Raw genomic sequence first — 15,705 nt, 5'->3', positions numbered from 1 at the left:
TAATTAGGATCAGTAATATATAATTAGATCCTATATATATGTAACTAAACATCTTCAATGTATAACTAGAATCAAATATATGCAATTAGGATTAGTGATATATAATTAGGTCCTATATGCAACTAGGCATCCTTAATATGTAATTAGGATCAAGCATATGCAACTTAGGATCATGGACATGCAATTAGGTCCTATATGTAGCTAGGCATCCTCAATATGTAATTAGGATCAAGCATATACAACTCGGGATCATGGATATGCAATTAGGTCCTATATGCAACTAGGCATTGTAATATACAATTAGGATCAAACATATGCAACTAGGGTTTAAGGATATGCAATTATGATGAGTGATATGCAATTAGGTCATGTATGTATCTAGGCATATGTAATATGCTTAGAATCTAGCATATGCAACTAGGGATCACAGATGTGCAATTAAAATCAATGATATGCAATTAGGTTTCATATGCAACTAGGTATATGCAATATGCAATTAGTATCAAGCATGTGCAACTCGAGATTAAGGATATGCAACTCGAGTTATTTGGTCTTTTTACTCTCAAACTTATTGTCATTTAAGGTCAGGTCCCATTCTACAACTAACTTGTCAAATAGGGACTTATCCCCAATTTTCGTCTTGATATACAATTTAGTCGAAGTTATATATAAATATAAAATATAAATTTCTATAAAACCATGTTATTTATAAGTCTTAAAAACATGTCTAATTTTATCAATAATATGATGAGATAATTATAATTATATATTAAGAAATTCATAAATGCTAATGGGAGAAAAGCAGTGCAATGATCATGAAGAATATAAAATCTGATCAAGTGGATTTAAAAGGTGACAATTGATTTCAAATTTGTCTTATAGCTACATATTGGTTCTCTAGAAGAAGAATGCATACCCTAGGTCAATGATGTATTGTGTGTGTAGTCTTTTTTTTTTCCCGCCAGCATATAGTCTTATGTTATATTATAATTCTCTGGGCTTAAATATAAAATCTATTTTATAATGTAAATATTATATTATTAAGAGGCACACACGAGGCTCCTTGAATGAAGCAAAAGGGCTTATGAAAGGCGGCAAAGAAAGATAACATTAGCGGAGGTTGCTTTTGACAACGAGTTTTATATATATGGTACAACTAAAGCTAAAATTAAATTTAAATAGATTCAAATCTTTTAAAGGGATAAAATACTTAAATATTTCGGAAGTATTCATGAAGAAGCACTTAACACCTAAAAATTTTTCTTGCTCTATAGAAGTTTATTTTCATAACAAAAATGTCCTGACCGTTATTTGTCATTAAATTTGATTATTTAATTATGCGATTTGACCAGTATTTTTAATGGTCAAACTTAACAGCGATTAATAGTTCAAAGCAACAATATTATGAAATATAAAACCTTTATAGTATATAAGAGCAAAAAAAAAAAACACTTTCAGAGTACTTCTTCATAGATATTTTGGAATATTTAAGCACTTTATCATTTTTTTTAATGGTACGATTTGTTTTAGAGATTAAACTATATAAAATATTTTTTTTATAAACATTTTATAAGATGTTTTGTGGGTGGCCATCAGCATCTAAAATTGATCTTTTTAAACCTTCTTTCGGGTAAACACGCAGAAGATTATCACATACACATGTTGACGTGTAAACCAATAGTAAAAGATATAATTGTATACTAAACAAGTTTTGAAATTGACTTTTGTTGACGGTGATGACAAAAAATAACATTATTGAAAATTGTCTTCTATCTATATTGAAAGGCAAAAGTAAATCACCAGACGTAATTCTTAAAAATCTAAGACATCACATGATATTATAATATTCAGAACAAAATCCTCTAAGTATTTGAGAAATTAATCATAAATTAACCTAAAACTTTCAATAGATATATCAATGACAATAAATAACAAATGATATTAGCTCCTAACTCTCTTTTTTCACCCAACAAAAAAATCTCCTAAATTTTTTAGTAAGAATAATCCTCATCACTTTAATAACCCATACCATGTTGTCTTGCACTATCTATACCTTCCTTTATAATAAAAAACCTATATATATAATATATTATTTGTCACATTCATTAAAGTATAGAATTGTTTAGAAAATTTAGTGCAGTACGATAAAAAAATTTATTTTGAAAAAAGAGGAATTAAAGAGGTGTGTCATGACAATCTTGAAACAAATAAAATATCAGAAATCTTGTGCTTCGTGCTGCAGCATGCTGGGATTTTTGTTTAGGAATGGTCACCGAAATCTGGGGCTTGCCGTTATCAAGTAAAAGACACATAAATCCACACATCCACTCACATCTTTTTACACATACATATATGCATACATATACATGTATATGTGTATGTGTATATATGTTATCCAATACATACCTGTGTCAGAATTTAGCGTTATCAAGTTCAATTCGAAAGTAACTCTGTTTTTTTTTTTTTTCAATTTACGATATGAACCCTTATCTTTGGTGAAGGAATCAAGTATTTAACTCATTCACTCTTGACCTTATTATTATAGCAATATGTGTTGACCTATCCTTATTAAGATGTTATACATATATCTGTTTTTTATATATAGATATATTGATGTTTAACACCTAACTCTTTTTTTTTTTTTTTAATGAGAAACACTTAACTCTACATTCTAAGTCCCCTTCGCATAAGAACTGGAAGTTGGACTTTTCAAAAAGTAGTGAAATACATCTTGTTTAGATCGTTAAAAGGCTCGACTTCTACTTGAAAAATTGAGCCTTGGACTTCCTTTAATTTATGAATAGGGAAATAACTTTCTGATAAAAATCTTGGTAAGTTCTACTTACCTAATATTTTTGCTTCGCAAATAAAAAATACTCTTCCGGTCCTTAATATAAGACCCATTTAAATAATTTGATTAGATTAAGGAAGTTAGGTAAGTTAGTTAATTATAAGAAAAGTGACACATTTTCCCTAAAACACCATAAACATCTTTTATAATACCTCCTCTCCCTCTTCTATTTGATTATACTTGAGGGAGTATTCATAAGGGTAATTAAGAGAAAATTGATAAATATGAAAAATGGGTCTTATATTTGGGACCAAAACTAACTTAAGAATTGGGTCCTATATTAAGGACCGGAGGAGTAATATATTTCTTAAAAAGAATAATTGTAACTTCGCAAAAAGTACAAAATTAACTAAGCAACTTATACATATAAATATATATATATATATATTAACTTCATGAAATGTTATCTTCTCATGAAATTGCCTAATTGAACCAAGCGAGGGGTAAACACGTAATTAGTTAATTATCTATCGCAATAACTTTGACCTAAATACGTGCTCATCTTGTATAAATAAATTATGTGGAAGAAATTTTCTAATATGAAGTATTGATTATATTGGCTTACCTGATTACATTATTCTCGTATTAATTAAAGGATACTCATCATATCTTGCAATAAAATAATACAAATTTAGTAAAAAAAAATATTTTTCCAACTTCGTCGATTGTTTGATAATGGTAAGAAATTAAACTTCTGGCCTGAAGAGTGAGACTGAGACCCCCTCTGTAATTAGCTATCATATCTGACCTGTTTCATATATAAATATTAGCTACGATTATTAATGTAAGATATAATTGGAGACCAGATTAATATTTCAATTCATTTTATCTTCTAAATTTATAATTTTTTTAATCAAAATATCCTTATTGAATGTAAAGGGCTCCCATCAAGAAATAATTCCAATACACATAATTATTATAGAAAATAAGTTAGGAAGACATTAAATATATGTTACAAATAATCAATTTAACTAATTTTCTTAATATCTTCAAAATAGTTATCAAATTTTTATATTAGTAGAGGTAGTATAATATTAATGGAAGGATTTGAAAAATTATATCTGACGATCAGAACTGGATGAAAATTACATTAAAGGATATAAACAGATCCCGAAATATAATTTTTTTTTATACCAAAAATGATTTCTTTTCGCTTATGTACGTTAAAGATGGTGGAGAAGTCTGGGTCCTCATCCACAAGATTACTATTAAATTAAACTATTGGCCGCTCCCAAATGGACTTGCTTTAATGGCTGTTGTATGAGTATAATATATGGATATTCTAGAAGCTTTTGCTTCTAATTAATTAAATAATTCGTATACATAATTTTTAAAAAAACTATTATTTTTGAATAAGTCAACCATGGTTAAGTAATTTCTTACTGTTTTTTTCCTTTTTGGGCCAGCTAATTGCTTACTGTTCCATGCTCAATAATTACTAATTTCTTAAAGGATTTATTTCTTCCATTTGCATTATTAAAGCCCAAAAAGACAATTCATGAAACAGAAGCATACGCATAAACTATGCAAATTAAAAACATATATTTTCTTGAAAGCAACACATGTGTATCTGCGCAAATTAAATAAAGAAGAGGAAAAATTACCGAAAGGTCCCTATTTAAGAGTTTTCCTTTTTGCTTTAAAGGGCTTGAATTAAAATGGATGCAGCTCATCTTAGATGTTACAAATTTTTTTTTTTTTCAGTTGTGTGCAAGATATATTTAGTTATGTGCAAAATCTTTTATTTTATACATAGTTAAATATGAGTTGCCCACAACTGCAGAAAAATTGCATTGGCAAAAGTTGAGTTACACATATGAGTCCTTAAACAAATTTTAGTGAGATACTTTTGAGCAATAAATATTTTAAGAGGGGGTTTTTTTAGCAATTTTTTCTTCGGAAAAAATGAAAGGTACCCCAATTAAATGCTAGGTCAATATGATATAATAAAAACCACGTTTTGGGATCCAGCCACCTGTAATTATCAGTTAATACTTTAATACAGTACAACTAACGCTAATTGAGCTTAGCTTTCCAATCACTAATAAGAGGCCTTCCAAGTTCTTCATCCCTTTCATATCTCACACTACTCGCTGATTGAAGATGGCGAATGATCAGACGACGGTGCGTTTTGGTATTATCGGTTGCGCTCAAATCGCCATCAAGCTTTGCAAAGCCATAAGCCGAGCCCCAAACGCGACACTGGTGGCCATAGGGAGTCGTTCGGTGGAGAAGGCTTCGAAATTCGCCGGCGATAACGGGTTGCCGGAGACGGTGAGGGTGTACGGAAGCTATGAGGAAGTGTTGGAGGATGGTGAGGTGGACGCGGTGTACGTGCCACTTCCAACGGCGCTGCATGTGAAGTGGGCGGTGATGGCGGCGGAGAAGCGGAAACACGTGCTGCTGGAGAAGCCGGTGGCGATGAACGTGTCGGAGATCGACCGGATTCTGGAAGCCTGCGAGGCTAACGGCGTACAGTTCATGGACGGCACCATGTGGATGCACCATCCAAGAACGCAGAAGATGAAGGAGGTTCTGTCTGATACGCAGCGTTTTGGTCAACTTCAATTGGTAAGCTTCCTTCAAACAGTAATTAATACGATTTTGATCTGTTTCTTTCTTGATCCATATTCATTACATATGAGTTGGATTTTCTTGTTCTAGGGTTCTTTTCTTTTTTGGTTCGTTTGTTTGTTGATTTTTCCTTCTTGTTTTTATTTGTTGGGAGTGAGTTGGATTGATGCACCGCGAAATTTAATGCAAGAACATGTCAAGTTCGTAAGAAGAAGGTAAGACAGACAAAGAAAGAAAGACAAAATTTGAATTGTAAGTTTAGGGATTCATGGGAAACGGAGATAAATAGGAAAAACTAAAATTAAGGCGTGTGCTGAGATTGAAAGTTGACCCAGATTTTCTGCTTTATTAAGGTAGCTTGGTAGCTTGGATAACCTAAATTTGGGAGTTTCAAGGATTTGGTTCAGCAGATTGACACACACAAATTAAGCATACACACACAGATCCTCTATGAACTTCTTCACGTTTTGACACGAACGTCTAAAATTTTATTTGGCTAAGCAGTTCAATTTTTTTTAAGGAATTGAGCAATATATTTGAAATTAGATTTAATTTGCATAATCTGGTTTAAGGAGAGCACATCCATGAGGTGCTTACCTTAATTCAGATCATTTACATTGATTTTGATCATCCAGATTCAGTTTATTTTTTATATTTTAAATAATTTTGTTATTTTAATAGATATAAATTTAAAATAAAAATAATTTTTTAATCGTATCATTGAAAAAATTACATACTAAAAATTTTAAATGTTTCAATGAGCACTAAAGGCAGCTAATTCAAGAGTCATATGCTCATATGGCTGTGCCTTGGGAGCTATAAAACTCTTCATTGGATGAAATAATGTCACTGCATTGTTTTGAGGGGAGCATAAAACTTGTCTTAAGTCTCAATACCCTAAAATAAATTCTCGAGTTTGTAACTCCGGGAAAATACAGTCAATTAGGCTCAAATTCAACTAAAATTTAAATTAATCAATAATACAAAACATCATGTGATTTGTCGAAAGAAAAAAAAATCATTTTAGGCCGAAATAAGTTGACCATGAACCTTATTTTATTTAACTCACCGAGAATCACCCTCGCTAATATGAATTAGAGGATACATTTTCTGACAAAGAATAACACGGTCATACTTATTAATCTAGAATATCATAGCATACCTTTTTTCTGTTTATTTGATTGTCAGTGCTTTAGAAAACATTAGACATGTTTTTTAATCCCACAAAAAACTAATGATGTAATTGAAAACATTAGGCCAGAACTTAACGTCCCACACATATATAATATTTAATAATGAACGAGTTATCCAAACAATATATATAATATAACACGTGAAATATATTTATGATAAACCAATCAAATAATTAACCTCTTTTTGTTTGAGACAAATTTACAAGACATAGGTATAAGCGCCAGTGCGGTGTATAAAATGAACACCCAGACATGCCTCCAGATAAAAGGCTTAAATGTCTGATCTCTTTTCTGTTGAGCTTATAGCTCAAGATATGTCTACTTCCTTATCGCTCATTTATCTAACAAAATGGCATCATAGTGTATTATATTACTTCCGGTCATTAATATAAAGCTAGTTTAACATTCAATTTGATCCTAAATTTAGAACCCTAATCTATTTTATTTCTCATATTTATCTTTTTTTTTAAATAGTCCTTATAATAGCTGCACATGTTAAAGATTTCATTAAATGATAGTTCTTGTTTTTTTTTTTGAGCTAAAAATGGTAGTTCTAGTTAATACATATGATTAGTAAGCGTATTCTAGTAAAGATAATACCTATTTATTACAAATAACTAACTTAATAAACTTTTTTAGTCTACTCAAATTAGTCAACTAGTACTTATATTAAGAATCACACGTAGCATCAATATATACGTATAAGTACAATTTTTTTTTTCCATATTAGTGTGTTATGCGGACTGACTTCATATTTCCCCCCTAAAGGTGTGAACACATATATGTATGTGCTTCTAAATATAAGATTTAGTATGTATGTAGTTCTAAGTATAAAATTTGAAGGAGAATTCGCTTTGGTGAATTTATTTTGTCTACCAAATTTAATTTATTGATTGCCTATGGTAAAAGAGTTACAATACATATTATTAGAAAGGGTATTATAGGAAAACTAATATATATTTGTTATAAATAACTAAGTTAAATAATTTCTTTTTCGACAATATTTATGAGCTCTCTAATCACACATGATCATATATTCTATTTTTAAAATGTTAAAATTTAAGATTATTTAATTATAATCCATATAAAACAAAAAAACAAAACATGGCTATGTGTGGTTGGAAAACTTGATATGATGTATATAAGAAATTTGACATAATTTTTTTTCTTTCTTTGATATCTACAAATTAGTTACCCGATTCTTATATATTAAGTATTAGAGGTAATATTATTTTTTAAATTAAACCCTGAAACTAAGGCACTTTCTTTCTTTAATTATACTTTTTTTTAATGTTTCATTTCTAATTCTATCCCTATTAAATATATAGTAAAGGTAAAAAGAGGGGGAACAGGGGAAAGGAAATATAGTAGCATTTAATACTCTTTTTAATAAGAATAAAAAAAAAATTCTATCTATCTAATTAATGCTCTTACGTGAGAAACTCTTCTGAATGACAACGTATATCCATTTAGGATGTGAATGTTTATTATAATCTTTTGAGTGCATTACTAGTACTAGCAAAGTTTATCTTTATGGTGCGATATTGATAACTGGATCGCTGTGTCCAAATGTCGTGAAAATACCATTTTGTTTACATTAAAATATATAAATGTTGCCCCACAGAAAATTAAAATATCGGTGAACTTAACAAATGACTAGGACATAGTTTCCTTAATACAAGGAGATGACACCATAAAGTGAAGCCCACCCGAATAAAATAAGATTGGTATACGTATGACTCAATGAAATAAATCTCAAGGGTTAAGGTGCATCCAACATCCTGAAATATTTTTTCAGGTGCAACCAGTACCCTAAAGTATTTTGTGATGCATCCAATATCCTAAAGTATTTTTTAGGGGCACCCAGTACCTTGAAGTATTTTTTTTGTCTGGGTGCTGGATGCACCAAAAATATTTTTGGGTGCTGGATGCACCAAAAAAAAAACTTTGAGATGCTGGATGCACCAAAAAAATACTTGACGGTGCTAGATGCACATAAAAAAATATTTCAGGGTACTGGATGCACTACAAAATACTTTAAGCTATTGGATGCATCTGACAAAATATTTCGGGGTACTGGATACATCTTAACCCTAAATCTCAATCCAAAGACAAGTTTGAACATATGCCTACTTTTTTTATTTAAAAAATGAATATAATAATACTAGAAGTGGGCGCGCATGCGTCTTGTATATTATCATCTTTTCATTCATTTTTTTTCTTATTATTTATATTTACTTTCGATCCATGATCCTTCATAAAGTTTTCTTGATTTAATTTTGATAATGTTGGTTTATTAGATACTATCTCCAATTTTTAATGTAAGATTCACTTTATTAATTAAGAAACTGAATTACAAAGTAAATCTTTAATTTTATATTAAGAATCAGATATAGTATTTAATTTAATATGAAATATGAATATTCTCATATCTGATGTTGGTTGGAATTAAAAGTTGGAAATCAAAATTTGAGTATTTGTGCCTCTTCATTAGACCCGACACTTGTTCTATATAGGCATGAGAATTGTAAGTTTAAATATTTTGGTGCCTCTTTCTTGAATTGTGTGTGTGTGTGTGTGATATATCTATTCCCAACTTTCTACCCTTTTTTTTCAAAGAACTGATAGACCAAGTTTGATCCGAATATAGTCGGAAACAAATCCATCAAGTACCCATTAATCTCTTTGAAATTTGTGTTTTTCATAATAATTTATATCCACCATTTCTTTAGGCTAAAAAAATATCCACATTTTCTGGCCCACTTTCGAAAAGTCCAACTATTAATTTGGGCCGAAGGCCGAAATTTGTTCGAGTAACCCACATTCACAACAAGCTAAATAGATAAATTTAGGAGATCAAGAAAACTGAACAAATTACTTTAATATAAAATTTAATTGATTAATTTAGAAAGATTAAAAATTTTAAATAAATTAATTTAAATTTTTATATTTATCATTTTTTTTCAAACTAATTTACCTGACCTATAAACTGATATATAATCTAATAATACATTTAAATATTTCAAAACAATCATGTAACATATGCTGTAATTGAATTATAATGTACTCTTCTGATCCTTAATATAAAATCTAATTAACTAATTTGATTAGATTAAGAAAGTTAAATAAGTTAGTTAATTATAAGAAATATGACATGTTTTTTTTTAAAAACATTATAATCATCTTCCTTAATATCCCATCTCTCTCTTCTACTTGATTATATTTGAAGGAGTATTCAGAGGTAATTTAGAGAAAATTGATAAATATAAGAAATAGTCTTATATTTAAGGTCAAAATCAACTCAACAATTAAGTCCTATATTAAGGATTAGAGGAATAGTTTTCTTAGTCTCTCCAAGTTAGTCATATTAAAGATCAGATAGTATTTTTTTTTTCCCCAAAAAGATAACAAGCAAAGCTAATACATGCGAGAGCAAAATTATGAGATGTTTGTGTTCAACAGGTTCACAGCTGCGTGGCGTACAATCCTGGTCCACAATTTCTGACTCACAACATCAGAGTGAAGCCCGAGCTGGATGGCCTCGGAGCCCTAGGCGACGTCGGTTGGTATTGCATCCGGGCTATCCTTTGGGCCGTCGACTTCCAGCTCCCAACCTCCGTCCTCGCACTCCCCGGCACCGTCCACAACGACGCCGGAGTCATCCTCTCATGCGGCGCCTCCTTGCACTGGGCCGACGGCAGACTAGCCACCTTCCACTGTTCCTTCCTCTCCTACCTAAGCTTTGACCTCACGGCTCTGGGCACCAAAGGCTGCCTTCGGCTCCACGACTTCATCGTCCCGTTCGACGAGAACTTCGGGTACGGGTCCTTCTGGGAGGCGTCGCAGGTGGACTTCGCGAAGCAGGGCGATAAGAGGTGGTGCTCGGAGCCGAATCAGCATAAGGTTGAAAGTGAGGAGGCTCAGGAGGTGTTGATGGTGGCGGAGTTCAGTCGGCTAGTGGAGGCGGTGGAGAGAGGAGGAGGGAAGCCGGAGAAGAGCTGGGGGGTGGTGAGTAGGAAGACTCAGGTGGTGGTGGATGCTGTGAGGGAGTCCATTGAAAGAGGCTACAAGACTGTTGAACTCATTACCGGTAAGTCAGCTAGTTAGTTAGGATATGGTTGGATTAATGTGTGTGTACAAAGACAATAATTTTGGTTTATGAGCTTGTTATAACTAGCTATATCGGTTTGAGGATTATTTCTTCATCAGCTATCAATTATATACTCTCATACTTGTGCTTGATATTATTCATAATGATAGGGTAGCAGGTAAAGTGGACTGAGGTATACAGAGGGATATATGTTACTCGAATTTCGGAGTACATTAATTAGCAATATTTAGTTTAGTGCCTTTAGTTACGTAGGAGGGTCATGGTTGCTTCTTGGAATATAAAAGGTTGGATAGGACATTTTCATTAGCCTTGAACTAACATACTACTCCGCCATGATATCGGACCTAATTCACAGAGAGTAGATTAATAATACTAGTTAAATTAGTTAATATGATATGTTTTTTTCTAAAATATTCTATGTATCTTCCTTAATTCTCTCTCTTCCGACCTTTCTTGCTTGATTATTATCGGGAGAATATCAATAGGATTTATTTAAGAAAAATTAATAAATAGTACCTTCGATCCTAATAATTATAAGACCTCATTCAATATCAATATGGTTAATTCAGGAAAAATTGATAAATACTACCTCTGCTCCTAATAATTATAAAATCTCATTTATAGTCTACAAACGAGGTTTTATAATTAGAATTGAATGTAATATATGAAATAGTTATTACATATAGAACCAACATTGACTCCACAATTAGGTCATATTAAAAACTGGGAGAGTATAATCTTTGAATATTTTATCTAAATTAAATAATTCAAGAATGATTAGGACTCACCAAAAAGATTGGAGTAAAAAAAATTTTTTTAAAAAAAAAACAAAGGAACTGATTATATTATCTTTTTTCCCCTTTTAGTTCATTTCACCTTGTAGCACGACTAGCTAGGACTCAAATAATTTTTCCCATATTTGGTTACACTAAGCTATTTTGGGCGTCAAAATTAGCTTTTATTATTAATGAATTTTACATATAAGAAGGGATAAAAAAATTACACGGGCAAAAAAATTAAAAAATTGAAAAAAGTCCCCATTGAAAATTTTATCAGTGAGAAAGGAGTCAAGTCAAAGTACCTGTAACTTGTCTGGCAAAAAAAAGTACCAATATTTTTTGCTTGCTATGTATAAAATTTATCAAATTTTTTGCTTAAAAATATGGAATACGCATAGATTATGAAAAAGCTTATTTATTTAGTGTATTATATTATACAAATAAACCATACTTTATTAAGTTTCTTACACATGACTACATATCTTTTTTTTATAAATATAATCATTACATTTAATTACAAACTCACATGGAAGAAATAAGATATGCAATTGAAGAATTTGACCTAAATATTTTTCTATACCAATATTTTGCATTCATGTGAACATTTGTCATTTTCTAAATAAGAATAATGAGTGATCATTTGACGTCACGAAATAAAAATATGTTACTTGTCAAAACACCTCAAGATTTGTTAGATCTACATATAACAAATATTTAGAATTATACACTAATGACATTTATATAAGAAAGAAACGGACGTGTTATTATTATATCCACGTCTATATTATATATGATAATCTGCCCCGCAAAAGTCATATGTTAAAGAGTAAGAAATTTCATGCAAATCAATCTTGACCATGGAATTAAAATTCAGCCAAAGTGTCATGTTAATTATCTATTTATCCTTGATGCTTAATTATTAACATGATTTGTGATTTTTTTCCCCTTTACGTGTCACTGTCAAAATGTTAAAAGGACAAAAATGAAGTAATTATAATAAAATAATAAATTGACAATTTTTTTCAATCAATGTTACAAAATATATTGCTTAGTTTTGCATCAAACTATTAATCAGGATGAATGCGCTTTTTAATATATCAATATATAATAAAAATATTTCGCGTGAGTCTGACAATTTGTCATTTGTCGTTTGTCGTTTGTTAATTAAGAACGGGTGATCATTTGATTCTCACGAAATCAAACTATATCTAATCTAAGAATATTATTATTTTTTCACGTCTAATGATGATTGAGATCCTATAAACACCAGCCTTATTAGTTAATCAAAATCCGAGAATACTAATTATTTATTAATATAAGAGATAGATAGATATTTAATTTGGTTCCAAATATAAGATTTTAATATAATTTATTTTTTATATTTATTTATTTTGCTCACAAGTAATATCTATGATGATTTTAAGAATTGTTTCAATCCATATGATTAACAAGTATATTTTAAAAAATGCAACACATATTCAGTACAAATAATTAACCTAATTAATTTTTTAATATTTGTAAATTAGTGATCTACCTCTTATATTAACTTTTCATATTAAAAATAGGATGTAATACTATCTTCGATCATAAATATAAAAGCTAGCTGACTAATTTGAGTAGATTAAGAAAACAAGTTAAGTTAATTATTTGTAATAAATAGATATTGTCTTTTCTAAAATATCCTTGTTAATCAAATTTATTGGCTAGAACTACTATTATTATAAAGATTATCTTAAAAAAATGAATAAATATGAAAGACAAATTGGATTAAGATTTTATATTTAGTATCAAAATAAGAGTCAAACGAGGTCTTATATTAAGGATTAGAGATAATACATACTGATAATCTTTACACACACGTACTCATGCATCACAGTCAAACACTCAAGATTAACTTGATATATAAATAATCAACAAATACTATATATCTAGAATGGAAAAAAATATTTTAAAGAAATATAAAACATGGTGTTATAATATATATAGTAGCATATCCATATCCGTAGTTTTTATCCACTAAAAGTCATATACTAAAGGATAAAATATTTGAATCTAATCTGTGTATGTATCATTCTTGACCGTGGAACTAAAATTCAGTCAAAATATCATGGTAGGTACTTATCCTTCGTGCCTAATTATTAAGGTGGCTTTTGACCTTTTTTTTTATGTCATTGTCAAATTAATGATATGCACTAATGATATATATATGTGTGTGTATATATATATATATGAGTGAATGACCTGTCCAAATATCCATATATAAGAATGAAGTCCCTCCCATTCATTTACTATATCTCTTATAATCAAAAGCTTATCCACGAATATAATTGAAAGTAATCATACAATACCGTGAAAATATACTTATATTTACTATTTAGACTACAGATTTTAGTTAAAGTATAATGAAAGTTGGTCACATATATTTAACAGAAGAAAAAATACGAATAAATGATGATGATGACGATGATGATGATGCACCCGTTAGCATCCTATCTTGACAACATGTCTAAAAAATTTTTTTTTTGTAGAACTTGACAACTAAGAATGATATATGAGAAGAAATAGAAAATAAAAACATCTCTTAAAACGGGACGAATCATATTTCATTTTATTTGGAATATTTTGACATATATTTCTAATCACAAATAATTTTTTAAAAATTCTAAGAACATAATAAATCTAGACCATTCAAAATTAAATTTAATCTTATTGTCTCATTATCTCAAAATGCCACCCCAAATGATATGTTGAATTGGTCCACAATCTTTGTTAGTTTAAAGTCGCCCAATAAATATGAAGATGCTGACTTTCGAAGAGTGGCTTTTGGCTCCAAAGAAAGGCCACTTGCTTCTTCTGGGATTAACGAACGAAGCATTCACCTATCTATATACGGAATATTTATGAAACTCTATCCCATCCTGAGAAGTGCAAGACTTGAAACCATAATTATATATCTATATATATAAACACACACACGCACACTTGAAGCCTTCTAAGCAGGGACTTGCATGAAGAGACGCAGAGAGTGTCGTGCAGCCAAGGATGACTTGCCGGCCGGCTGTCGGCGGTCACCTGAAGACCCTCCTTTCCATGACTTTTTCCGGCAAGTGACCTTTGGCTATACTGGGCTCTCTTCTTCTCTTGCAAGTCCTCCATTTACGTTCTATATGAGGATCAGATCGGAGCTCCGATCGATGGCGGCGCAGCCAAGAGCAGTGAGTGTCTCTAATATATGTATCAAGTCATGATGTCAATTATGAACTCACTTTCATAAACTAAAACTAGCTATATAAAGATTCTCACATGCTTGAGTTCTATGTTCTGATTTAATCTATTATATTGAATCTATTTCATTTTTGGTTTTGTAGGGAAGGAAGAAGACGAGGGTAGGGTAGAGGATTTGATGATAAGAATGAAAAGTTAGAGGTTGATTTTGACTGGGGGGTCGTTTTCTTTGGTCCGGTGAGCTCAGTGAGTTTTCTTTTTGTTTTTCTCCCTTCTTCTTCTAAATTTTCTTAATAATGGTAAACATTTTGGTTTTTAATTTTGATTTTTTAAATTACAAAAGTGCAGGCCTTAACCATTTGAGATTACAACAAGTAGTGGGCTGAATTCGACTTTTGTTGAATGGTGATGAGAGGTTACTTGCCGACTCAATTAAGAAGCCCACATGAATTTCGATTACATGTGCATGGTCAAACAGATGATGGAACCGAATTCAGGTAAAGTGATAAAGAAGAAGAAGAAGACATCAGATAAAATAAAATAAAAAGATATTATAAAAATAAGACTTTTGTTTCTGTTTTGTTTTGGCCGTTTTGTTTGACCTTTTTGAGCGAAGTTTTTGTCCAGATTTGAAGCCTTACGGAAGGCTGCTTTATTGCTAAACGACGTGTTTTGCTCCAAAACAAAAAAAGAAAGAAAACTATTCTTGCGTATTTGGGTCCACCTAGCTGTACATGGGCTCATTTTCTATCCTCTATGGCCCGCTCTAACGCTACCTGGCTCGGCAGAACGAGCTTTTTCTTTTTACTTTAATTTTGATAAAAAAATAAATATGCTGCATGAAAATAAAATGAGGCAGAACTGATATTTTTCTGTCATTTATTTTTCATGGTTTATTTCTTTTTCTAAAAATAAAATGAGTTTTGAGACATATTTTAACTCTTAATGCAACTCGTCTAAATTTTTCCCGTA

At 30.6% G+C, this 15,705-nt stretch overlaps 1 protein-coding gene across 1 annotated transcript; it reads left to right on the top strand.

The window, feature by feature from the left end:
- The first annotated feature begins 4,905 nt into the window (after positions 1 to 4,905).
- LOC114739313 (uncharacterized oxidoreductase At4g09670-like) lies at positions 4,906 to 10,904 on the top strand. Its single transcript, XM_028927365.1, has 2 exons — positions 4,906 to 5,422; positions 10,081 to 10,904. Exons 1-2 carry the CDS (start codon positions 4,955 to 4,957, stop codon positions 10,723 to 10,725), a joined length of 1,113 nt encoding a protein of 370 aa, XP_028783198.1. The 5' UTR covers positions 4,906 to 4,954; the 3' UTR covers positions 10,726 to 10,904.
- The last annotated feature ends 4,801 nt before the right edge of the window (positions 10,905 to 15,705 follow it).

Source organism: Neltuma alba, unplaced genomic scaffold (genome assembly GCF_004799145.2).
Source record: "Neltuma alba isolate B1F8T4 unplaced genomic scaffold, ASM479914v2 tig00013876_pilon, whole genome shotgun sequence".
NCBI lineage: Eukaryota > Viridiplantae > Streptophyta > Magnoliopsida > Fabales > Fabaceae > Neltuma > Neltuma alba.
Note: the sequence above shows the minus strand (reverse complement) of the source record. Positions and strands in the feature narration are given on the sequence as shown.